Below are 26,458 nucleotides of genomic sequence, written 5' to 3' on the forward strand. Positions count from 1 at the left end.
TCCAGGCCTGCCCATGCCCTCTAATCATTGGCTCATCCTTGAGTCCGTTCGACTTCCTTTTTGGGATGGAAGCATCCATCCAGCCATTCAACCAAACCATCCGTCTATCCAACCTTCTAGCCATTTGGCAACCACACTCCATCCCCGAACCCCCATGTGGCCGTCTTATTATTGGTTTTACATACACATCCGTTCCTCAAATATCATTAGAAGGATACGCATACGCATCCCATGAATCCAGAATCCAGAATCCAGAATCCTGGATTGCTGCAAGTCAGTCAACAAGCACACGCTCAACCATGTGGCAGGCCGATAATGGAGATGGTAGGGGTGGATTGACAGGCGGGCTGTGGAGGAGGAGTGGGCGGAATTGGTGGCTTGGCACGCCGGGTTATTTGAACAATGGCTTAAGGGCCTATAAAATCACACAAGGGGTTATAAATCCATTTGCGAAACCAAAATCCAAAAATATCCCAAAGCCAAACAACGTGGCCCTGCCTCTTGATGCCTTCCACCTCATACCACCAGAGTGAGCAGAGCCTATTTTCATGGTTTGGTGACATCGACTTGGCTAACACACACACACACTCTCACATACCCATTTGTATGCGTTTGCCTTTGCCTCAGGTTTAAACCAAACCAAAAAAAAAAAAAAGTTTATGTAAAGTGAGCACTGAGTTCGTGACTTGGTTGATTGATCTGCAAAGAGAGGCGTCTCGAAGGGTTGAAAGATTACCCACGCCTGGATGGCCCTGATATGTATGCTATGATTTTTGTCAAATTCGGTTCGCAGAGAAATTTTTTATTTTTTGAACTTAAAAGAAGGAAAACATTTCATAGACAATTTAATACTACTACTATACTATTGAATACTAAATTCTAACACCATATAGCACCATTTTCTAGAAGAAAATACATTTTCCTGGCAGTATATCACACCACCCACCCTGATTCTGTCAATCAAAGTTCGCACTTTTATGAAAAATAATCGTTCATTGTCATACAAAATGGTAGTTGTTCCATAGTTTTTTTTTCTCTCCACCCCTGTTTTTGTTGCTTGGCTTTAAAAAAGTTTTTCAGAAAAGCGGATGTTGGGTTTTTTGTGTTGTGGATGTTGCCATGGGGATGTATGACACAAAACTCAGACATTCTGAGAGCCAGAAAATTCGCCCCTTTTGACGACTTTCCCGCTTATCCTGTACCCAGCACCCAGCACCTGAGCTATTTTTGCACTTTTCACATTTGCACCGCCGCACCACCCCTCCCCTGCCAGTTTCACTTATTTTACCCTTTTTTTTTGTGTATGATGCTGCGTTGTGATGGAGCGCGTAGTTTGGCCATAAAAGTTTCGCAGCTTCTCAACAGTGGCAGGGAGCAGGAGCCGTAGCAGGAGCTGGCGAAGGAGATGGTGCAGGAGTAGGAGCTGAATTTTTATTAGTTTTTCACGTCCTGCATTTTCCGCGCGCGCTTTTCACATGCCTGCAATGCCGGAGCCAGCCGAAGCTCGGTTTATTGTTATGGCAACATCGTAAAAATTTATCATGCTCTCGTAGTTGGCCAAAACGACAACACACCAACACTTACAGTAACAACAAAAATGTAACAAACAACAAAATCAACAACAAAAGCAACAATAACAACCGCAACCAACAAGAACAACAGAAAACAAAGTTATCGCATTTTTATGACAATTTGACGACGACTTTCATTGCAATTTTTAAGGTGGCAGACCATTTCCGTCGAGCGCCAAAGAGACCCTATATCTTTTTTTTTTATTATTTAGAAAATAGGAACAAATCTTTAGGGATTTGAGATTTGTAGAGGTTGAAAAAAAGAACATAAAACATAAAAATTGTATTTAAACTTAAACACAAAAGTAAAAACTATTTGAGATACGAATTTCGAAAAAGTATTTTGAAAATTTCAATTTATTTTCTCTGGGTTTTGGAATTTTTGGCCTAAAATAACTTTGTCTAAAATTCCAAATTTCCATTTGATTTTTGGGGGCCTTGGAAAATAAGTTCGGATGGTATCTGAAAAATTAACACCATGGGGGAGAGAGATAGGTGCGGATGGGGAGCAATAGAGCGAGATGGAGGATAGCGGCCATGCGAAAATATTCTCACATTTGAACTTCGAGCAGGAAACACTAAAATGCAATGCCACAGCGACACAGGGGCAACAAAAACAAGGCCTGGTCCTCCCCAGCTCCTGCTCGCACTTTTCCCCGATGCACTGGCTCTCTTTTCTCTGGGCCTCGTTCCTGCTCCCGCTAGGACCCAACAGTCCTGACTGCTGCTGAGCCTCTCCTAGCCATGCAGTTGCCACTCTCTCTCTCTCTCTCTCTGACAGTTTCTCGATTTCTCTTCGGGAACCCCATCGGTGTCCTTCCTCCATCACCCATCCTCCGAATGGCATAACATTTTTCTCTCGCTCTTTCTCTGCTGGCCTGTGCTTCTCTCCGGGATCAGGACTCACCACCCTGGCCACCTGTCTAATCGGTGTTTGTTAGTATATAAATCTAAAAGCTAATCCGCTTGTATTTCCGCCTGGGCGCTGTGAGGTTAGACCGGAAATTCCGCTCTACATGCAGAATGCAGCGACAGGAGCAGCAGGACCGACAGGAGCTTGGAGTTAAAAGCAGAGCTCCGCACAGCAGGAGTCGGTGGCAGGACTCGGAGCCACCCGCAAGGACGAAAACAACGAGGAGAACACGACGCTGCCACCGCACACTACTACTCGACTATTCGACTATTGACGTTGGGTGTCGACGTCGGAAGTTGTGTTGTGCGCCGGTTGTTGTTGCTTGTTTAGGGATTTGTTGTGGCAGCCGCGCCACCGTACACAGTACACACTTGCTCACCCCAAAATGGCCCCATCGTTCGCATCCTGTTCCGCTGCTCCTCTCTGGCAAATATTTTTTACGACCCCGGACACGGGGCCTCTGTGTGCTGGCGTGCTGGTGTACTGGTGCTGGTGTTTCTGCACTCGCTCCCAAAGCTCTGACGCCTGTTCCAAGGTATCGATGGAAAGCCAAAATCACGAAAGGACTATACTTCTTTTTTTTTAGAGTATGAGGGAAACACTGAGGAAAATATCTTATACCTAAGAAAATAAAGTTTATACATCTTTAAACTCAAAATATTCAAAATAATTGAAAAAGAGAAGGATTTAGGAACCTTTTCATTGAAGTATCTTCTATAATATAATAGATAATATCTTCTACATACATTTTCTTATGACTTCTATCTTTTTAAACTTTTTTATTAAAAAGTCCTTCTACATTTCCTCTCAGTGCATTTGTGTATCGCAGATTGTATCGCCAGCATCAGTGCCACTTGCTGTTGCACATTGCATGTTGCTGCTGTGCCCCGGCGCCTATCCACATAGCTTTGACCCTGCCGCTCTTCAGTCACCCATCTCTGTTGCACTTTGTTCTCCCATCTCTGTCCATCTCGCTTCCTCTATCTCTCTTTCACTCTCATCATAAACCGAAGGAACCGAAAGCATCTCCTGGCCACGATTCGGGTACGTGGGCTCGGCTGGAAGATGGCCTGCTAGCTGCTCCTTGAGCCCGAATCTGCAACCAAAAAAGGGTGGTACTAGTAGGGGGTGTAAGGGGGTGTGGTGGTGCACCATTCCCGATGCAGGACGAAGTGGGTGAGCTCGAGAGGAGCCACTGTGAGCGGGAGTTCCAACACAGAGAACCGAGTCGAAGCAGCAGTCAGAGCGAGAACTTGAATTGTGAAAAAAAAAGTTCAGTCTGTGGCTCCTCTTTGAAAGCACTGAGAAAAAAAAGGATACTATATGTTCATATCCTTTTTTAAAAATAGATATGAAGATAGACTAGGACTAGAACCTTCACAGGACCTAGCTTAAAACTCACCCTTAGATTGTTCCCCTTCTGAGACTGCTGCCCCCTTCTGATTTCTCTCAGTGTCTAAAAGGACTAACTTTTAGGAGCAGGGGGCGGGTGGTTTAAGGGGTGCCTGTGGGTCAGGTGCGGTGCTTGTGCTGTCAGTTTAGCACAAAGCCATATCCGTTATGAGCGGCTGGCAAAGCGGTCGAAAAGAGCAACAAACTGAGCGCTCAGTCCGGATTTGCTCGTCGGGTCAAAAGGGCAAGTGGGGCGAAATAGGGGCCGAGCCACCAGGGGGTCGGTGGAGGACTACCAAATGGGTTGCTCACACACACACACACACTATAGCACACTGGAGAGACTGTTAGAGAGTGAGAGAGATGGTCAGTGGCCAAGACCGAAGCGAGGGCTCGTAACTAATAACCAAGTAAATTGATACGTGACCCTGCATTTAAATGCCATTATTGCCTACGCCCCCTGGTGACCCCCAGTCTCTGTCCCCGACCCCCCATTCTTGCGATCACGCCTCCGTTACGGACGAGTCCACCAAGGGGGTCAGTCAAGTGAGTGGAGGTCCTGCTCTTGGGCCTGCGCTTGACTTGCGACCACCTCGCAGCCTCACAGTCAGAGCCGCAGCCCCCTTCACTCCCCCTTGGAAAAGTGTGGGAAATCAAGCAAGGAAAGAGGAGGGGGGCGGGAGAAGACTCTCGACTCTCTGCCAATTTGTGATTGGAATTTTTGATGAGCCCAACTGACGTATTGATTGACTGACTGTGCACACAGGACAGCACCACACCGCACTGCACACCACCGCAGTATCCTGGCGGGGCAGTATGCAAAAATTTCAGCTCGCTATCTCACTCTCTCATCATCCTTGGGGGTCTCCGGCTCTGAGCCCTCAAGGCTTCAGGATGGGCGTCTGACGGCGGCAGAGGAAAATGGAAAAAAGTTATACCAATTTTTGGACCAAATCTGAAATGCATATACAGTTTGGATTCTTCAGGGGGAGGTCCTTGATTTTTAAGGATTAAAAATAAAAATAAAAAAATAATACAATAATTATAAAACTATTAAATTATTATTATAATTTAAATTATGAAATATAAATTTTCTTTTTATCGTAGCTTCACTGTAATATCAAAATATTACAGATCCTAGTTTTGACTTTGGTCCTTTGGTCCTTTCATGGCAAGTGAGAGAAATAATCGCTACATGTGTACACTGTGCTGGCAGCCACTTTACCTCCGTCCCCTCCCCTCCTCTCCCCTCCCATTCCCCATTGATGACCTCCAGTTGAAGTTTGCCTGCAAGTCCTTTTTATCCTTAGAACAACAATTGTGCGCTGCAAGACGACTTGGCGAGTTTCGCCTGCCTTCCTTGACTGGCGACTGCTGTTTCCTTTTAGACTGCTTTTGTGTCCTTTTAGACTCTATATGTATGTGTATGTGTGTGTGTGTAAGTGTGTGTGCTGAAGGAAATGGTTGCGGAAATGAGCACGGAAAATTGTACACACGACCGGAAACTTGGAAAAGTTTCGTTGTATTCTCAGACAGTTGCAAACGGACCCCCGGAACTTTCTTTGGTCCTGGGTCCTGCATCCCCCCTTCCCCTGCTCCAAGTCTCGCAGCAGCCAGGACTGCCCGCGGGTATGATTAAAGTTTTCCTTTTAATTTCTAACAATTGTGTTTCGGTTTAGATTTGGGTTCTCGCTTTCCTTCCCCTTCCTGTTCCGTTTTCTACTTTTTTTGTTGCTTTCTTTCCTGCGGTTTCTGACTCCCTTTGCCCTACGAAAGGACATGAGCTTATTGATTTCCAGGAAAGTTATTAAGGATAATTATAATAAGAGTTTGAAAAAAGAAATACTCTTTTAAAAAAGATCACTGGAGAAATAATAATACAAAATCGGAAAAATAAGGAGGTCCTTGCCACGTGTCCTTTATTATTTGTCGTCCTGGAAGCCAGACTAAATTGATAATTCACTCTCGAAGTCGGTGTCCAAGTAACGGATCCAGCAATTGGCCAAAAACCACTCGCCCGACAAGTCAGTTGCGGTCGCCTGTCGGAATGCCGGCCACTTGGCACTAGCACAGGGTATTTAGACATTTGCTGTCTACTTACCAAGGACCTCCCATCCTTGGTTCTAAGGGGAGCAAGGAGGAAATCCTTACCCTCATCCATCTCTTTTGTCCCCCCTCTATGTATGGCATTTGCCTTGAAGCTTTTCCAGTCCGCGCATTCCTCGCACTTCCGTCGGTGTTTTTTGTTCCATTTCCAAGTCCTGGCTAGGACCATCGCCTTGTCTCTCTCGCACCATATAGAGCTGTCTCTTTCCCTGTTCGCCTGTCTTCACAAACTTGTCGCTATGTGGTGTGAAAAATATTTAAGCGTGAAGTTTTAGCAGCGGTTTTCGCTCGAAGGCTCATTGTCGACGACGACGACGTTGTGTCCTCGGCCTTTCGCTTACCCGACTGCCTCCTCGTCCTTCCCTGGTCTTCGTCCTTGTTACTGGCACTCTGTACTGGCTCCTGGTAACCTCCCCCCCCCCCCCCTCTTCTACATGCCCTTTTCTCGCTGACGAACATCGTGTTTCCGCATCATTTTTAACGCCACTTTTGTGTAAGCTTTGCGTTTATTCTTCTCTGCTCCTCTGGCTAGCTATGTGTTAGTGAGTTGTAAGACTGTGTGTGTGTGTGTTCGAGTGTGATTTTAAGATGGTGTGAGTGCTACCCTCTGGTATCCGTGTCGGTATTTTTGTGGATTTGTTTTGTGTCTGAGGGTGTTTTTCTAAATGGCTTTTAAAATCTCATCGCCAGCGTTTTGTCCTCGACGATGGCAGAAGTGTCTCGAGGTTGCCCAAAGGGATTTGTTGGATGGACTGGGGGTGTGGGGTGGTGTGAGGTGAGGTGTGGGATTTTGGTGACGGCGGAGGGATTTGTGGAGTGAAGTTCAGGGAGTGCAAAGGGCGGATCTGCGGTTATCCTGGCGGTGTGGCGTATGATGGGCTCTGTGCGGCTGGAAGTCTATTGTGTTATTGGTTTTGGCGATGACTTTGCTTTGCTTTGGCGTTTCTGATTGTTGCTTCTCCACCTCCTGCCCCTTCTTCTCCCCCTCCCCCTTCCCCAATATCCTTATCGTCCTTTTTTCGGGAATGTGGTCGCCACTAGAGATTTGAACTGTAATTGGTTTTGAACAAGTTCCCATATTTTGGGGACAGTTTGAATAAAGTTGGATGAGTGGCTAGAGATCGGTTGTAAATTCTATTATTTAAAAAATTAAGTAAATAATAGTACTAACTACTTGTAAAATTAGATAAACAACTTAAGATTGTTAAGATGAACCATCTGCCCCTGTCACCAGCTTCATCTTGTGGCCAATGTAACCACTCTATTCCCTGAGATCAAATGCATCTCATGCATCCCAATTATCGAACGTTTATCGTTCCTCCAATAGAACACCCTCTTCCGCATTTTCTCCGCTCCACTCCACACTGTGCATGGAGCGCCCCCCCTTACGTCCCACTCACAAAGAGCAGGCAATATCCTGGTCATACTCATCCGATTTGGCCTGCTTCACACTGAACAAGGCAATAATTTCTGCTCCTAAGCCCTATTAACCATTGCTAACCGAATGGTGGAAGCAGCCAACTGTAAATGGATCAGGGGGCGGGGGTTGGGATGAAAGTGTGCGGGCTGAGGGTGAGGGGGAAGTGGCAGGATTGCGTTGACTGAGCGAGCAATTGAATAAGCGGCAGAGGCGCACAAAGAATTTCAGCAGGACGACAGTGGGAGCAGGATGCTGGAGGAGGAGGAGGAGGAAGAGGAGAGGAAGTAATGGGTGGGTGGTGCCCAAAGGCAGGACCCCGAACCGAGGACACAGAAACCGCCCGGTCCTCTACCCCCGCCCCTCCCTCACGCCATTCGATTTCGACCCAATGATGATGGCAATGGGCGGGCGACTGCCAACTGCCGGCAAAGGCCGTGCAAATCCGGAACGAACGAACATATTGACAAATTATCCTTTTTACACGCATCGCCTGCTGAGTTGGCCTCCTCGCCTCACTGCACCGCCAGATCCTGCTCTTGCCACTCATGCTACAGTGTGGGATTTGTACAATTAAGGGTGAAATAATAGGAACAGAGATAGTTTGTGTTGATTTTTAACAATTTTTTAAAGATTAAATGAGAAAAGTTTCTCTTAAAAAAAGATAAAAAATTATTAAAATTGATTACCCTACCTATTTAATTGGCCATTACTGTTAATCGCTATTGTTAAATGTGCCAATGGGCTCACACAGTCGTCCCGCTGTCGACGCAGCCGCCCGCTGCGCTGCCATCGCCTCAGCGACGTCGTTATCGTAATCGTTGCTCCGTGTATGCGTGTGTGTGTGTGTGTGTGTGTGCATAAACAGAACCTGAAAAAAACAACAACAACAATCCTGGGAACAGGAGAAGCACCAGAAGCAAAAGCATGCAATGAAGTCGCAGCAAGGATAAGAGGTAGAAGAAGCAGCAGCAACGGCAGCGGCAGAAAATGAAGCAGCATACCAGCCAAATGCTCATCCGAGGATATCATGAAGGCAGCCTTTGTTCCGGCACTCTAACTCCCAAACACACATTCCCATTCAGATGCCAGTGAGCGTAGTTTCTTTTTTTTTTCTTCTTCTCATATAGGCGTATGTGTGTGTGTGTGTGTGTGTATCCGAGTACCCGAGTCCTTGGCACCTCTTTGTTGATTGAGGTTTAGGGAATTTTTCCCTATCCTGGGAGTATGGTAAAAAAAAAAGATCGCAGATCGTATCGATTGCCTTCACCCTGGGGCTTAAATTTATGCTCAATTTGTTTTGCAATCGACGTGGTTTCGTGTTTTTTATTGTTATTTTTTAGGGTGGGAACCCAAACCGCTTAAATAGATCCTCGAATACCAAATTAGGGGTTAGAAAAGAATAATCTAATTGAATGTGATATGCACTGAGAGAAACTAGTCTCCTTTTTCAATATTTTTAATGTAAGATATCCAATTAACATATGGCTCTGATAAACACACATTATCCTGCCATCAAAATAGAACTCCCTTCCCCCCATTTAACCCTTTTGTTCTGCTCTGAAAACCCATCCATCTTGCACCACCAATTAGACTCCGTTCTACTCTGTGGTCTTGCACTTTACGTCCGCAGACGACTTTTATGCTGGGACGTGTTTGTTTGTGTTTTGCAATAATTAACTCAACTTAAGCTCTCGACGCTGCCGCCCTGAAAGGTATGCAACAATATTTCTGCTAGCTGCCATTGTGCGGCATAGCCATCTCCCACTCTCACACACACACACATCTACACATCCACCCACTCAAAATAACTGGACTCGGAAGCTGCGCTGCTTTCTGCTGCTGCTACTGCTATTGCTGCTTCTGCTTCTGCTGGCCAGCGGCTGCGCCGCAGCTCTGCCAAGGTGTTGAACACATGAACCGCAGGTTTTGTTTACAGCGCTCACTTGTTGTATTTATTGTTGTTGTTACTGTTGTTGGTGCAGCAGCAAAGAGCTAACAACAACAAAGAGAGACAGACCTCAACGATGTCGACGCTGTTGTTGTGCGGTGGCCACCATTTTGCGTCTTTACTCGGCTCTTCTCTCACCACTCTACCTCTCCCCCCACTGGCACACAGTTCTCTGCTGCCGCCGCCCCCCTAAGTGCAGCAAGAATATACCTACCGATTCCACCCCAAAAAAAAGTGCAGCAGAGTGAGTGGAGGAGCAGTTCAGTTCAGAGTGCACACGAGTCCAAATTGCTCCACACTCGGCGAGGTGCACTCGTACTTGCTCTCTGCCCGCTAAACGGCTCTCTCTCAATTTCACCCGCCATCCCATTCTGCTACTTTCCCAAACACACAAACACATACACTTACTCTCTCTGTCTCTTTGTGGTACTCACACGCCGACGCTGTTCTCTCCTCAAATTTCTAAGCAGTGGGCGAACACTGGGAGAAACTGGATGTCTTTAATAGTTTATAAGAAAATAAAAATAATATTTTTATTAAAAATAGTATCATGGCACTAACTCTTCTGTCAAAAAATGCCATCTTTAGAATTTAACATTTCAAGTGACAGTAATTTCTCCCCGTGCACTCTCTCTCGCCTGCCTTTCGGCTCTCTGAGATAACTGGTGTCGGGCATGAGTGTGAGTGGTCGTGCGTTTGAGTGTGCGGACGTCTTACCCATTTGGGAGTCGAGCTGCCATTTAGTCCTTTCGCAAACGTCGCCAGTGCCGTGTCTTCGGTTTTGGTCTTTCGGTTTGCTGGCTTACGGGTACCGTACCAAGTCAACCAGTTCATCTCAGCTCTCAGCTATCCGTGTCGTGTCGTACGTTTTCTGTGGATTGCGCGATTAACGAACGGGTGCCAATTAAGGCGCGTGGTGTGCTGCGGCGAGTCTCGTGCTGATTATTATTATTGTTGTTGCTTCCAGTTGGGCGGTTGTTGTTGTTGGGAGTGGGAGTGGGAGTTGAAGTGGAAGTGGGAGTGAAACAAGTGCGAGTATACAAGTGTACGCAGTCAGTGAGTGGAGGAGGTGGCCAAGCGAATTGAATTACAATTACAGTTGCGATTACGACAACGATTACGATTGCAGTAATTATGGCCGCCACTTGAGGCGTGAGAATTGTGTGGGCGCCCGCAGAATTCAACAATTTACCGTAATACTGTATTATACGAAGCAACACCCATTTGCCACCCACTATTCTATTTGAATTCCTTGGTATCAGTGCAACTAGCAAGTAGCAAGTAGCAAGTACCAAGTACCGTTAACCTCCCTGAACTCGAATAAAACGAAAAGCGGCAAAAGTTTTACCAACACCCTCTCCCCCACCACCCCCCTTGAGAAGAAAAAGTTTTTGGCGTGGAATTTAAATTGGAAAAGTAAAATGAAAAGAAAAGCGCTCGAGTAAAAGTTAAACAAAGTGCAAAGTAAATATTAAATTAAGAAAAATAAAAAAAAGGAAAGAAAGAAATAACAAACAGGGCAAGAGGAAGTGAAGAAGAAATTTTCGGTGCAGTGCAGCTCAGCTGAAGCAAAAAAGGAAGCAGAAGCAGAAGCAGGAAGGAAGTGAAGTGGAGTGCAGCGAAGAGAGTACCTACCAACCTACCTACCTACCTACCTACCAGGAGGGAGGCCGGAAGGGAGTTGAGGAAGAGAAGAGTGTAGAGCACGCGTCGTTGGCGGGTAGAGAAAACAACTTCCGCTTGCATCCTTCTTCCTGGCAGAGCTCCTCTTGGTCCTCCTTTCATTAATGCCTCCTTTCGCGCTGGGGGGCAAGTAAATCTCAACCTTTTGCACGCAAGACGCAAGGCATCGTTTATAAAGAGTGCACTCTTGCCCGCTCTACCCCCGCCTGCCCCCGCTTCGTGTTTTATTATTCCGTTTCCTTGGATTAACTCAATTTGTTGTCCCGCGTTCGCTGAAAAACGGGAAGCAATAAAAAAAAAAATAAAAGAAAATAAAGACAAAAAAGAAAAACTGAAATCGAAGCACAAGTGGGGAGAAGAAGAAACAAAAGGATCCAGGAGCCAGGATTACGCGTACGCATAGTGCAACCCAATACAGTTACACACACTCATACACACACACACACAGACACACGAGAGAGAGAGCGGAAGAAAGCCAGAGCCAGAGCCATAGCCAGTGGCACCTTGTTTGGATTATAGCCCATAATAAATGATGGAATGGCTACCAAGAGGATTACCCAGCATCCATGCTCCGATACCGATTTGTGGTGAGTCGTTGGTAAAGTCCTTCCAAAAAAGTAAATTCTTCTATAGCCCCGGAGGATCGTGAGAGCGAGGGGATTATAATTCCAAGATCTCCCTTAAAATCCGATTATCTAAAGGCCCATCTTTGGTTTCTTTTGTATAGTAAGCAGTACCCCCCCTTTAAAATCTATTACTTATTAATTTCCACTTAGTCTTGCCCCTTCCGATGTGGCACTTTCAACAGCTCTCCTCTTAAACTGTTGTCCAAACCATAAATTGCTCTTCGCCGCCTCACCGAAAACCAATAAAATTTCAATTTCAAAGCCAAAAAAATGCTTTGGCATTAATTGTCTTGGGTAGCGTGTTTCCAAAAATATCCCAAGTAGCACTAGCACCACCCCAAGCTCCATATAAAATTTCATAAAAATAGTAAAATGAAAAAGACAACCAATAGATTCGTTTAATTTTCATCTATTTATTTTGACAACGAGGCTCTAGGCCGACAATTAAATGTCAACACGCACAACAATACTACTTCCCTCCGGGGGTTACAAATGGGTCTGGTATCCATCCGGGAGATTACCAAACAGAGAGGAGGAAATGGGATCGCGTCACTTATGGTAGGTAGGGTCGGAGTGGCGGCGGGAGAAACATAAACAGCCAGCCAGAGATCCAGAGATCGGAATTGATTAATTTGCTGACACGCACAGCCGATGGTGGAAGTGTCAGATCAAAGTTATTTGTTTTGGCTGCCACGGCAGCTGTTGCAACAGATCTATAGTGATCAGATCTTCTCTGTATACGTTGCTATCCTCTCCCCTCGCCACATCATCTTACATGTGTTTATTTTTCCAACGAGTTCTGGTGTTGTTTTTAGTGCTGCCATGGAAAAATTATCACCTTGTAAATTGTCTTTCACGAAAAACAAATCCCACACACCGAGAAATGGAAACTGACAGAACTGACGGTGGGGAGATGGTATGCTAACATATATTATTCATGATTTTCATTCAATTATGGTCTTTTGGCCATAACAGAGTCAATAAAAGTTTAAATAAAATGTACTATCCTGACTATTTTTGGCCAACAATATATTTTGCAATTTGTTTGTGTCCGAAAGCTAAACGCAAAATTAATTTTTCATCTATTTTTGTGGCAAATTGAATTAGAGGCGAACAAATAAACACAAACGCAATGCAAACGCGTTATTAATTCCCAAAAATAATACACAATTGACTTGTTGGTTGACTGTCATCCATTCAAATGAATTGTTGATTATCCCTCCCGATATGTGATGTCCTTCGGCATCTGTGTTCTGTTCTGTTCTGTTGTCTTGTGTTTGGCTCTAAAATCAATATTGGTTCAGTAACGGCAATAAACTGGAATGAAAATCGCACTGGAATGATAATAATTTGTGTAAACAGCCACCTCCCTCCATCCTCCTCCAATGAAATTAAAATAACAAACAAATGTTAACCATTTATCTGGGAATGGAGTCTTTTGGGACTATTACACTGAGACATCTAAATTAAGGAGTGCCCTGGACTAAGTAGCGATTACAATAAACTCTTCGCACTTTCGAGTACTTCTCGTAACCAAACACTCCAGCAATTTGTATCTGTATCTTTGTATCTTGTATCCGGGACTCACATAAAAGTATCTCTTTCTCACACGCACAGACATTCAATTAAAATGTCAGGCACTCTCCGAGTTAGAGATGGGGGTTAGTGGCAAGCAGCTGCCGTGCTTGAGTGTTGCAACATGGATTTTCGGGGGATTGGAAATTAATGTAGAAACTCCGGGCAGCAGCAGCTAAATGACAAGGCAATCCTACCAAGGAAAGACATTAACGAGCCACCTCAGGGGAATCACAGAGATGGTTGCAGGATGGGGCAAGAAGGAGTGATGGCAACGTGTGAGCGAGTAAATTTGTATGCCAATTACTTAAGCAGCTCAGACAAGACAAGACATGAAGTGACCAGACCCCAAGGATCCAGCTGCCCATGCCCCCCAGGTCCTGCCCCTTCAGGTCCTGCAAGGGGTCAGAGTCATTAACATGCTGTTGTCGTTTGGCAGCATTTAGGACGACATCTGCACCTTTTTCGGGACCAACTCCGCCCCGCTCCTATTTGCCTGAACTTCTGTGTGGCAAGAGCAACTTGTGTGGCAGGAAGGGGGCGACAGCTTTTGACACTAAAAAGCCAGCCGCATGCGGACACGCCCACCAGGCTAACCACAGGACGTGTTTGTGTTCAAGAAGGACATGCAGGACAGACGGGGGAGAGTCAGTCAGAGTCATACATGTGGCATGAGGAGGCCAACAGGACACGGCACATGAAGTAGCACAAATTTTAATACGGCAGAAGTATTTTCTCCAAAAATCGTTTGTTTGCTTAAGGGGGGAGGGAGAATAAGAGAGGGAGGGGAAAAAGGACTTCTCCCTTCTGGAAAAGTTTTTTGAGAAACTTTTCATTTTGTGGTCGGCTGGCACGCCCCCATTGACCCTTAACCCTTTAAACCCATGTCTGCCGCCCATCAGTGTGTGTGAGTTCGTTTCGCTTAACCTTTCGGAGCTGCTCCGGAGGGAGATCCCTGTGAGGGGTTCAAAAGGACACATTCGTCCTGCCAAGAATATGTCGCCTGGCAAAGTTCTTGCCAAACTTTTTGGTTACTTTCTCCTGCCTTAAAGGAGAAGTTCTTCCCAAGGACTCTATCTCCCGGAAATCTAATATTTGTACAGGATATATAAAGTGTTGAAATGTAAAGGACTCATAATCCTTATTACTTTTAAGTTAAAAATTCTTAGAGAATTTTGAGAAACAAAAGGATTTGGCAAATCGCCTTTTCAGTTAATCAGATTTTTTCGCAAAATAGACAGCTCATCTGGGCTTCTGCTCCACTCTGTCTTGGCTTTGCTCCTAGTCCTGGCCCTCCTTCGTCCTGGCTAATGTGTTGCTCACTGCCGACTGCTCAGACTCGTGTATAATTGAAGCTGTTTGCGGTCCTGCAGTGCCTGCCTGAGAGTGGGAGTATGAATATTAAAACTTCATTTAAAATCCATGCCCCATGCTTCACAAAAAAGGACTCCTCGGGCCACACACACACCCATACAGTCAGGATGGAGCTGAAAAAGGATAAAGCCAAGGCGCATTGGCTGCCAGGCGTCGCTCGAATCGCGCAACTGTACAAACAGGAGCAGGATATAATGAAGGAGCAGGAGGAGGAGGAGAAGGAGGTGCTGGGGGCAGGATCCTTGTGGGTGGTTAAGAATGCAGGAGCCAGAAATGCTGCCAGGAATGGTAACCATGGTGTCGAGTTGTGGGCCATGGCGAGAGGTGAAGAGCGAAAAACACATTTTTGCACTTTTATAGCGCAACATCTTTTGTGCACAGACATCCTTCGTCCTTCACAGACTATCCCATCCCTCCTCCCGCCCCCCGCCGACAGCTAAGTCCTCGCCCATAAAGACAGACAGCCGAAAAGGAGATGCTGCGGGCATGCGGGCGTCGGAGGACGTGGGTGGGGTTGGTGGTCCGTGTGCCTTTAATAAACCCACTTTATTGTTTAGAGCCCAAATAAAATAATCCCCTTAAATGATGCCTTCGCATAATAGACGCCTTGCCAGCCATTCTGCCTGCCTGCTGCTTATTTTACTGCCTCAGTTTCAGCTCCGTCCTGCCCCGCCCATCGTCCTTGGCGTGTTTCTGCTTTGTTGCCTCTCCAAGGACAGTGGGACAAATAAGGCTTTCTTTGCCACAAAAAATAATATAAGAGAAAAATAGAAGAAAATTTGTTAATAAATTTCTAAATTATAACTCTTAAAATATCTGTTAAATGTCTGAGACATATGTATCTTGTTCTATATATATTCTATAATCTCTTTTGATAATCTCACCCACTGTACTCGAAACCCAGACTCCTCCGTCCAAGATCCTGCGACTGAGCCGAGGCATTTGCGTTAGCGTCACTAATGATGATGATTTTGTGGTAAAACGTTGTGTTTGTGCTAATCGGGACAATATTATGCGGCAGTAAAAAGTAAATGACTCAAGACAAGAGAGACGAGAAAGGACGAAAAGGTAACAGGGCAGCGGCGGGGGGTCAGGCGAGACAGGCGAGGATTGTAGGATAAAAAAGGGCGGGCAGCGACAGCTGGCTGGGGAGGCGACACCGAGCAACGCCTTTCACTGGAAAGATAAAGAGAATCAACAGAAGGAGCAGCCCAGGCAGTAGGTCCTGGTTATGGTGCTAGAAGGCGGAGAAAAGAAAAAAAAAAGGAGCCAGGAGCAAGGAGCAAGGAGCAACAAAAGGGGACGACAGCTTAGCCAAGAAAAGGCGGCCACAACATGGTTGCTCTAACGGAGAGATAGAGAGAGAGGGAGGGGGTAGAGAGGCGAGAGGAAAAAAAGGAAAATGCGAAATAAAAGGATCAACTGCGAGGGCAAGGATGCCAAAAGGGCGGGGCGTGCAAAATGCGCCGGGTTGGCCCATAAAGGACAACAACCCACAATGGCAACAAACGGCCAACATCCCTTATCCCTTGCTAGGAGCTACCACAGCTCAGGATACAGAGTCCTGCGACTGAGACTGCGAGTCTCAATCCCCTAAATCCGTCCACCATCCGTCTCGACTCGCCAGAAAAGCTGACTGCTTGGCTGACTAATGCGAAAAATACGTAATTGCGCATAAATACGGGATTAACAAAGTGCTCGTCGTCAGTTGTCGCCTTTGCTGGTTGTCCTGGTCCTGGTCTTGGTCCTTATTCTGGTTGTCCTGAATGGGATTGTATGGATTGCTTGGCTTCGGGATGAGATCGCTTTTGTTAGAACCCGCCACTGTATCGCTTACGATCAAAATTAGGCATTTCGAGGCATCACAAAGGATGGCGAGTGGTGGGGAGAAGTCCTGCGAAACAGTTGCCAGGATTTCAGGACTTAATCAGTGGCTGTTCTCGGTTTTGTAATGATCTGATTGACTTTTCTGATTAACTAGCTTTAGTCCTTGCTTTCTCGATTAATAAATATTTTAAAAACTAAACTATAAAACTTTTAAACTAATTGTGGCTCTCTCTTTTTTTTTGTTGCAGGTGAGTTGGGAACGCAATCTAGGTTGCAACACGATTAGTTTAACTAGCTCTGACCAAATGTCACTTACTGTAAGTATCATCCGAGCCGCAGGCTGCTAAAGGACTAATTGGGGCCAGTTGCAAGCTACACATAGGACACTACTACCCAAAAAGGACTAAGGATGCGAGTATCAGTCCCACATACACGCACTTACACTTCCAGTCAAGTGCTTGGCTCTCGCCACCTTGCCATCGAGTCGAGTCACATCCTTTCTACAGAGACACTGCCATGTGCGGCCTGCCATACATATGCGGATGCATCCTTATTCATTTCCTGGTGTCCTGGCCGTGTGTGTCCTCGGCATATGGCTGCCATTTTTAGCACTTGAGCCGTCTGTCTCTCTGTACTTCATTTTTTGTGGAGAACCCCCTCTGCTCCTTGCCGAGAGAATGAGTTTACAGATTTAATTGGAAATGCTTTTCAAGGATCCTCTTCATCTTCCATTTCTGTACTTTTTTTTTTTCATGTCCTTTCTGAGGAATTCTAGAGACTGCTTTTTGCTTCAAGCACTGAGATTATGCTGAAGCCTCAAGGAGAGTGTCTAAAAAGGAGGCACCATCACCATCACCCTCACCTGGTTACTTGGATACTGAATAGGTGAACTCCTCCTCCTCCCTGGAACTGAATCTCATTTCAGCTGGCTGTCCGTCCGGCGAGTGAGGATAAAATTCCAGTTATGACCGCCTTGAATGCGTACTGCACTTGGAATGCTATGAAGTTGTGCATTTCTTGCGCGCGTGCTGGGAATTTTCAGTGTGGAATTCCTTCATTCTGGCCATGCCTTTAGACATTGTGTGTTGTACGGAGATGGGTCCTTCGTCCTCCATCCTCCAAACCCCTTTTCGAAAAGGACAAGACCATTTCTTGCAGTGGAAGTGGTTTGGGGGGTAATGGTAGAAGGAAGTGCAAGTGGAAGTGCCAGAGACAGTACCAGAGACAGAGGCAATGGCATTATCCTTTGTGTTCGTGATTCCTGGCACTTGTTTATTGTCCGCATATAAAGGAGCAGTGTGTGTTTTCGGGCCGGAATGTGACTGCAAACTATTTAAATTGTGTACGAATGCGAACCGAAAAGTTTGCAAACATTTTTCTTGCCCCGTTGCTGGCAGGCAGGCAGGAGGCAGCAGGCACCATCCTTTGCCATCCGTTGCCATGGTCTGCATACTGCATCCTTCTTTGGATCCGGTTCCTGTTCCTCATCCTCATCCTGTTTACCTCCACGCCCTCTGGCATCGCTCTGGCATCGCCCTCTTCCGTTTCCACTTTTCTGTGCGTGCCGGAATGTTGTGAGGCGATATTTGCCGTCTTGTAGACAAAATTGCTGAAATGCTTTTGCTTTTCCAATTAATTAAAATGAGACTACAGTGCAGGAGCAATGTCAGGGGCAGGACCATCCAATAATGTCTTAAAAATGAGAGACTATCTCAGTTATAAGGAATATCTCTCTTCTAATTATAAACAAGGATCACTTTTATGTGAAGTTCTAATTATGCACTGCCCACTGGCCACCAGCCACCCATTTGCGAAATGAAATTCGATTCTTCTCCGTTCGCAATATCCTCGTAGTCCTCGTCAACAGGATGTGCTGGACTGTTCAAACAGGAACTTCGAATGCCCGATGATGCATGGAATTATTATGCATATTTATTGTGGCTTTGTTTGCTTAATAATATTGTTTGGCCGGCACACTCAACCCGATATAGCCCCCATCCTACAGAGGACTGGTAGGGGTTCCCTGTTAGATTTTGGAGGCGTGACCGCAGCCGTTTACAACGCTCCCAATATTCGGGGGAGGAGAGACTACCACCAGCCGGGCCACCTAGAGATCCTTTGCCTCTGGTATCCATGGTGTCCAGGCTGGGCAGTTGTGGTCGGGCCTCCACTGGGAACACTCCGACCGCAGCAGACCAGCAATAATTAATGCATGAGCTGGCGCAACGGCTACGGCTTCGGCTATGGCTACTGCTACTGCCAAACTAACTAAACCAGAGTCCTGTTCCTGTCTCTGTTCCAGCTTCCGGCCACTTCTCAGGCTTGAGTGGGCACAGGAGGGGAATGGAGGAAGGAAGAGGGAGTAGTAGGCATCCCAGGGGGAGCAGCAAGCAGCGAGCAGCGAATGGATTGCCCATCCGCCTTTCATTGTTGCCCCCGGGTTGCCGGGACGGAATCAGGCTCGAGAAACACTATAGTCCGGCAGCAACGGCAAATAATTGCATATGAAACCGCACGAGCTGTTGACGGCCTCCTCGCCACGCCCCATCCTCCCATCGGCTGGTGCAGTGCGCCATCGGTAGCCGCAGGACATGCACAGGATGGTAGTGAGACCTCGTCAGAGGAAGGAAGGATGGCCGGGGGGAAATGGAATCAAACCTAATTTATAATTCATTTGTGCACCACACGTTGTCCGAAGTTGAAGTTGAACTCGGAGGAGGCACCCTCCTCTTGCTAAGCAAATTGCGAAAGTAAATTAAGCTCCGAAGATTTCTGGTCCTGGAAGGATTCAGATCCTTAGTCCTTGTTAGAATAAGTATAGAAAATAAAAAGATCCTAATCACAATACACATTAAATCGTATTGAATAGTAATTATTTAATATCAAGAGTGGCCATGGCCCCATTCCAGTATACTATGTATTAGATTCCACTTAGTACTCATTATGGCCATCTCCCTAATCCCATTTCCCATTTCCCCCAAACTCCATCCGAATAAAAGGCAACGAGGCTGGGGCCACAGTTTTCGCATTTGATTTAATTGTGAATGTATTTATTAAATAAATTATTCATGGCCAGGGCTAGTGCACTTCGCCATGTGAATGTGCTGTGGCTGACCTAAACATGTCCTGGCCACAGGAGCGCCGTCGCCGTCACCGTCCAGCCCCAGCAGGATGTTCGAAAAGGGAGAGGAGATGGTAGTGGAGGTGGAGGTGGATCCTGTGTTCCGTTTGCCACTGTAATTAGTTGTGGTGGAATAATCGCATGCGACCGGCGACATTTCTCTGTGTGGCAAGGAATGTTTGGTGGTTTTGGGAGTCCATGAGTCTGCGTATATATATAATATATATATTTTGGAGAGTATGTGACGGGAAATTGAGGGTAGAGGGGGACTGGGGTCAAAAGGGCAGTGGTAATGGCATAAATTCGGAATGAGTCTCTACGAATTTTCCCATAATAAACGGGTGTGTGGTGGTGGCTGGTCAACGACGATGAGGCGGCTGTGGATGGAAACATGTGTTTATGTGTCCAATAAATGGAGAATGTGGAGGTGAGGACCACTTGTGGTTGGGTGGTGCGGGCAGTTGGTGGTGCTTGCATTTTGGCCTTTCTCCGAATCGGTGACATTTTAATTTACCCAAGCGAGAAAACCAATTTTGTTGCAATGAACCAAAATGCAAAATGTGACAAATGCCACAACATCAGTAGCAAAATAGCACTGGCACTAGCACTAGCACCACTACCAGTAGAGAGGCATTGTTTCTGTGCATAATTTATTCACCATTTTATTTATTGGCAGTTATGATTTGCATTATGCGGCTGTCAGGGGGCTTACGGTGCAAAAGGTGGTCGCTACAACAGTCTATGGTCCATGGTCTGGGGTTCATTTAATTGACTTTACAAAATTACATTTGCATTTGACCAAATTAACTGAAATGAATAAGCCAACCAGCCCAGTTCAGCCCCCTCAATTAGAGCTAATAAATGAGCTATAAGGATATGCAATTTGTTGCCAGGATTCTCTTTAGGATTAAGGTCTGAGTTCGGAAAGCTAAATACCATTTTGTGAATGGATTTTCAAGGACCCTAAAGCTCTAATCTGAGAATTAAAAGACTAGGCAGTTAAAGCCAAGTAGTCATTTATAGTCATACCTTAGAATGGCTTTAACATTCATTTCCTGCATCCTCTTTCATATCCTCCTACGTTTGAAATTTCTGTGCCACTTTTTGGGGGCTCTGAGAGGCTTTTAGTCCACAAATTCCGTTTGATGGACTATTGCAAATTCCTGGCCCGCTTTAATGGGCACACTGTCATACTGACAGTCCTCAAAAAAAAAAATAGAAGAGAAGAGGCTGCCATGCCAGGCCATGCCATGCCAGGCCGTGTTATATATGCTACGGATATATCGTTCCACCGACTCCCCATGGCAACCGGGAGTCGAGTCTTGCGGTGCTCTCGTGTCAGTGCGCTGATTAAATTCGGCAAATATCGCTGATGCCTGCAAATCGCCGCTCAATGCAAAGCAGTCCTGGCTCTCCTCTTCTCTCATCTTCCATGTGTGTGTGTGTGTGTGTGTGTGGAGGCAGGGTGTGGCAAGTGAGTCAGGTTCGAAACTAGAACTGGGATAGATCCGGGGTTTTGCATCTCTGGGGTCTGGGTCTGGGACTGGGAACATGTTCAAGTACACAAAACCCATGCAAACAAACAGGCATTTCATGGCAAACAACCGAGTGAGATGGAGAGACTGTGAGGCGGAAAAGGACTCTCTACACTACATTTCCATAAGCCTCCTGCCACCCAGCCACCCCTGCCTTTGGGCCGAGTTGGGTAAACTGGCAAATACGGCCAGCCACGTCAACGTCGGCATCATCGTCATCGGCATCGAGGAGCTTTGTTTGGTTTGTCCAGGGAGTTGATGGGTTTTGTTGGTTTGGGTAAGGTAGGACGGTAGGGGGTTTCCCAAGGCCCCCTCCCCCTCTCCACACACTCATTCACATTCGCAGTCGTCGGCATTTTATTGTTCTAGTCGTCGGCATCGATGTTGGTACTGCAGTTTCGGGCATTATTTCGGTTTAGTTTGGTAAATACACATGCAGCATAGCCCGCCAGTCAGCCAGCCGCCAGTAGAGGGCAGATGCATATGCAGATGGAGATCCCTGTCCAGCTGGCCCCTCCCTGCACGTTCACCCTTCGATACCCTTTCATAAACGACACAAAACGCTCTAAACCGTGAGCTTATGCACCAGACGTTATCATGATGTTGTAGTGGGAAAAGCCATCATCATGATGAAGCCAGTGATGCAAATGCATTCTTCGTTGCATTTTTTCTTCATTTAATAAAAGCTTCCTGGGTCCTGGATGGCTGTCAGGCAGGACCAACTCACTGGGTTTTTGTGAAAAAGCTCGTAAATAAATAAAAACCTTTAGCAGCAATAAGACTTTGGACTCCTGAAGGTGATAATATTTTTCCAACCTCACCGCAAAATGTTTTTCTTCACTTTTGTTGAATTGCATTGTTTGGTTTGCATTTTCCCGGAGAATCTAAAATATTTGGATAAAAAAAAAAAAGGACCAGCATAGTTGAGACCAAGAGGCTTTAAGGTTCACAAAGGACCAAGCCATCGAAATGGTTTTCAAAATACATGCCGTTCCATCCTCATAACAACGTTGTCCTGTCGATGTCGTTGCAAATTCCATTCAGCATTGTGCCAGAGCTGGAGAGCTGCAGCTGTATGTAGGACTCCTCTTCCCGACGATGCTGATCCGAAAGGGGCGGAACTGGTGGGCGTGGAGGATGGAGGATGGTGCCATGGAACGTGGGGCGGGACTGTCATATCTGAAAGCAATTTCGGAGCGGGCAACCCGAAAACGAGTAACAAGAATCGATAAATTCGTTGGGCGTGCAATTTGCGCCGTTCGGAGGAGCCTCAAAGAAAGAGTGTGTGGCCGTGGTGCTGCGTAGGCCTCCTGCATCCTGCCTCCTGCCTCCTGCCACCTGCCACCTGCCTCGTGCCACCTGCCCCTTGCATCCCATCGCATGCCTGAGTGGACCATGTCCGAAATTCAAGTTTCGGGCATTCGCCATTTGCATTCAACCAGCGCCAACCTGCTGGCCAACAACCTGCACTGACTGACCACCATTCCTCCTCTGTCTCCAGTGCCATATAGCTGCTGACGACGACGACGATGGTGGTGGTGGTGGTTGTTGGCGCCACCACCGCACTCTGTTCTGGGATCCACCTTGCGCCTGGCTATGCAAATTGCCGCAAATGCAACGAGCCGTATGCGCAATTTTTGCCCGTCACACAACTCGCGGGGACATCAATCAGATATTAGCAGAGGAAATTCGAACGAGACCGGCTCAGCCCATATCCCATCCCATCCCAACCTCACTTCCTCCCTGGGGGCAACTACTGGTGTTGCATTCCATTACAGAGGCACAGAGGAGTCGAAAGCTGTTTCTTGATGGGCTTACAGAACCTCCATTTCGCAGTACACTTTCCTAAAGTGTTATGCAAAAAAAGGCAGAGTTTCAGGACATTTCTACAAAGGATTTTTGAAAGAGAACTTGAATAACAGTATAGTAGTATAGTTGTTAAGAAAATTATTCATTTATTTATTTATTAATAATTTAAAATTTATAAACTATTATTCTAAGTGGAGTTAGAAATCTGTTCATTCCCGACACTTGACTAAAGGCATTTTGTGTTGATCCGTTGCAGTGCCGCCGAAGGCTGGACAGAAACGACCGGCCACCAGTCCTGCGCCGCACATCCCAGTGCCGCATCACCTGCAAACGCCTCCCGGCGGCGGCGGCGGTGGTGGTGGTGGGGGCGGAGGCTCCACGGTGGCTAGCAGCCCGGCTCCGCCCACCGCCGGTGGCAACCCTCTGCTAAACCACGCCCTGCCCAGCAATCACATCGGTACCCCCTCGCCGCAACAGCATCAGCAGCACCAGCAGCAGCAACAGCAACAACACCAGGCCCAGCAGCAGGCGGTGGCAGCTGCAGTGCAGCAGCAGTTGGCGGCCGGAGTGGGCTTGCCCCCGGGAGCCATCGGAGCGGCTTCGGCGGCAAACAGTCGCGGCTCCTTTGCTGCCGCTCTGCGGACGCTGGCCAAGCAGGCGGACATCAAGGAGGAGGATGTGGGCGGCGAACGGAGTGTGCCCACATCGGCAGCGGGAGGTCCACCGCCGTCATCGGGCCCGGGGCCCCTGAACTCGGTGGCATCGCGTGTGGGCTCGGACAGACCAGGCGATGACAGGGTGGCCAGCAACAAGAAGAGGTCACCACCATCGCCCCAGCCGCCGGAGAAGATTGCCCGGCTAAGTCATATTCCGCAGGCGGCATCGCTGCAACCAGAACTGTTGGCCAGGAGCGGATTCCAGCCCTACAGATCGGATGAGCGGCTGATGCATCCGGCAGGAGCCTTTCCTCTGGAGGCGTACTCGCATTTTGCCGGCTTGCCAGGAATCCCACCAGCGGGTAAGTTCATTCGGATGAAAACTCTCGACAGCATCATAACCATAGACTCTTCTACAGCTTTCCTCAATCCCGCCGGACTGCCGTATACGGAACAGCTTTACCTGGAGCATCGCTACCAACTGCTCCGTGCCGCCAATGCCCATCCCTCGCATCCCCATGCGGCCGCTTTGTACCCACAGATGGCCTCCCCCTACTCGCACCTCTACTCGATGATGCCGGGAGCGGCGCTGGGCATTTCGCCGGCCATGCACGACCGGATCAAGCTGGAGGAGGAGCACAGGGCGCGACTGGCACGCGAGGAGGAGCGCGAGCGGGAGCTGCAACGCGAGAAGGAGCGAGAGCTGCGGGAACAGCGCGAAAAGGAGCAGCGAGAGAAGGAGCAGCGCGAAAAGGAACAGCGGGAAAGGGAGCAGCGCGAGAAGGAGCAGCGGGAGAAGGAGGCCCGGGAGCGGAAGCTGCGGGACGAGGAGCGCGAAAGGGAGCGGGAGCGACAGCAGTTGCTCAACGCCTCGCATCACTACTCGAATCAGCTGTACTCGCCACTAAATCGCAACCTCTTGGGCTCCATGATGCCCCATCTCAACCTGGGCCTGCGCGGTCCTCCCGGGCCGTTGCACGGTCTCCCTGGAATGTCGCACTACCATGCGGCAGCTGCCAATGCCCAGCGTCAGAGTCCACACGCGGCTATGGGCCTCAACCTGGGCATGGCGGGACTACCGGGCGTGGGTGTCTCCCCTCTGGGAGGCCATGGGCCGCCCAATTTGCAGCACCACCTGCAGCAGGCTGCCATGGGACTGGCCCATCCGGCGGCCGCTGGCCTAACGCATCCTGGATTCTCGGCTGCTGCCCTGGGGCTGAGTGCTCATCCGCATAGTCTGAACCTCAGCCACCCGCATATGTCGCCGCATCATCCCGCCTCGCTGGCTGCCGCCCATCAGCTGCCACCCCACACTTCGGCGGCGTCGGTGGGCGGAGTGGGTGTGTCCAGCAACTCCATTCCCGTGACGTCTAGCTCCAGTTCCTCTGCATCCTCGCCACATGCCAGCCTTAATCTTACAGCGGCTGTGAAGCTCGGAGCGGAGCAGTCGGCCCCCACTTCGACGCCCAGCGGGAGCAGTGGCAGTGGAGTACCGCCCACCACGTCCAGCTCGCACATTCCTCCCATGAGTCACTACTATCCCATGAGTCACGGCCATTTGGCGGCCATGCATGCGGCCGCAGCGGCTGCCAGCGGCCTCACTCCGACGGCCGCCCACCAACAGCAGCCCATTTCGCTGCCCAGCTCTCCGAAGATCACGCCACCCATAACACCATCCTCCTCGGCTAATGGTGGCCGGGCCGGCGGCAGCCCCCACGCCATGAGGCATCACATCGCCGCTGTGGTGGCGGCTCAGCAGTCGGCACTGATCGACAAGGCAGCCACCCCGATTTCCCATGAGCCAACCACTTTGGACTTGACCGGATCGAATTCGAATTCGAGCAACCAGGCACCGTCGAATACCAGCACTGGACAGCCGGCCACCCACGAGCTGAACGGAGCCGAATCCAATGGAGCTTCGCAGGGGGAGAGCAAAGAGCAGGGCGCTCTGGGCAAAGAGGATCCCCTGAAGAGCTCTCCGCCACCAGTGGCGCTAGACAAGAAGCCAGCCACCCCGAACACCGTGCTGGAGAAGCCTCTGCACCCGGACAGCTCCCCCGAGCAGGGATCGCGACGCAGCGCCAGCCCACAGTCGGAAACAAACAACTCGCTGCCAGCAGCTGGCGTCACTCCAACATCAGGTAATTGCAAAGAGGAGCCTGCCAAGATTCTAGACTCGGACGTTAAGACAGAAGTAGCCGGAGAGGACCTGGAGGAGAAGAAGCGCCCAGACCGATTGTCCGTCTCGCCGGCACCAGCTCCGCCGGCAGCTATTTCCTCTGTGGCTTCGCCCGACACTGTGTCCACTTCCGGTGGGGTGACATCCACCACAAGTGGCACCACCCCGCCGCCAGTGGTCAGTAGCAGCACCAACCCCAGTGCCAGTGCCAGTGCTAGTGCAGTGCAGACCGGGAAGCCAACGGCAGCTGCCCAGACCAGCGATGAGGTGTCCACCAGTGCCGCCACGCCCACTGCCGAGGCAGCCAGATGATGAAGTGAATAAGGGATAAAGAAGAAGGATCTAGTCCCCTGGCGGGAGTGGATCATCGACAGAAGATTCAGTCAGAAGATTCGTTTAGTTTTAAGTTGAAAAAGTCGCCTCGGATCGGAACTAGTTAACATCTACCTTCAGTAACATTTAAATAAGAGATAATCTAGTGTTTAGTCGATCAACTTTATTTATAAAAGAATTTGTAGTGTATTGCCAGCGCCGGCTAGATTCAATTCTAAATGTTTTAAAGCCTTAGTTCTTATAATTTGGCCTGTTTAAATGTGAAGCTTTTAATTTTAGAAATGGCATGAATAAATCATTTTTGTTTTAAAATTTTACTTATTATTTCTTTTGTTTTTGGTTTCCTACTGGCCTCGCTCGATTAGAAACCTTCCTCAAAGTCAAATACAA

General features: G+C 48.0%; 1 protein-coding gene across 8 annotated transcripts in view; it reads left to right on the forward strand.

Annotated features, from left to right (window-relative positions):
* LOC6495860 (histone-lysine N-methyltransferase 2D) overlaps positions 1-26,458 on the forward strand; it is a 63,556-nt gene that overhangs the window by 35,009 nt on the left and 2,089 nt on the right. For 5 of the 8 annotated variants that reach the window (XM_001959688.4, XM_044715196.1, XM_044715197.1 and 2 more), the window contains 2 exons: positions 23,157-23,918; positions 23,976-26,385. In XM_001959688.4, coding sequence (XP_001959724.2) covers positions 23,157-23,918; positions 23,976-26,047 — 2,834 coding nt within the window. In that variant the 3' untranslated portion in view covers positions 26,048-26,385. Of the gene's footprint in view, positions 1-10,057; positions 11,621-16,683; positions 16,737-23,156; positions 23,919-23,975; positions 26,386-26,458 lie in introns of those variants that run through there. The other 3 variants (XM_014908031.3, XM_014908033.3, XM_044715199.1) reach the window with 3 other exon arrangements.

The sequence above is a fragment of the Drosophila ananassae genome, chromosome 3L (assembly GCF_017639315.1).
Source record: "Drosophila ananassae strain 14024-0371.13 chromosome 3L, ASM1763931v2, whole genome shotgun sequence".
Classification (NCBI taxonomy): domain Eukaryota; kingdom Metazoa; phylum Arthropoda; class Insecta; order Diptera; family Drosophilidae; genus Drosophila; species Drosophila ananassae.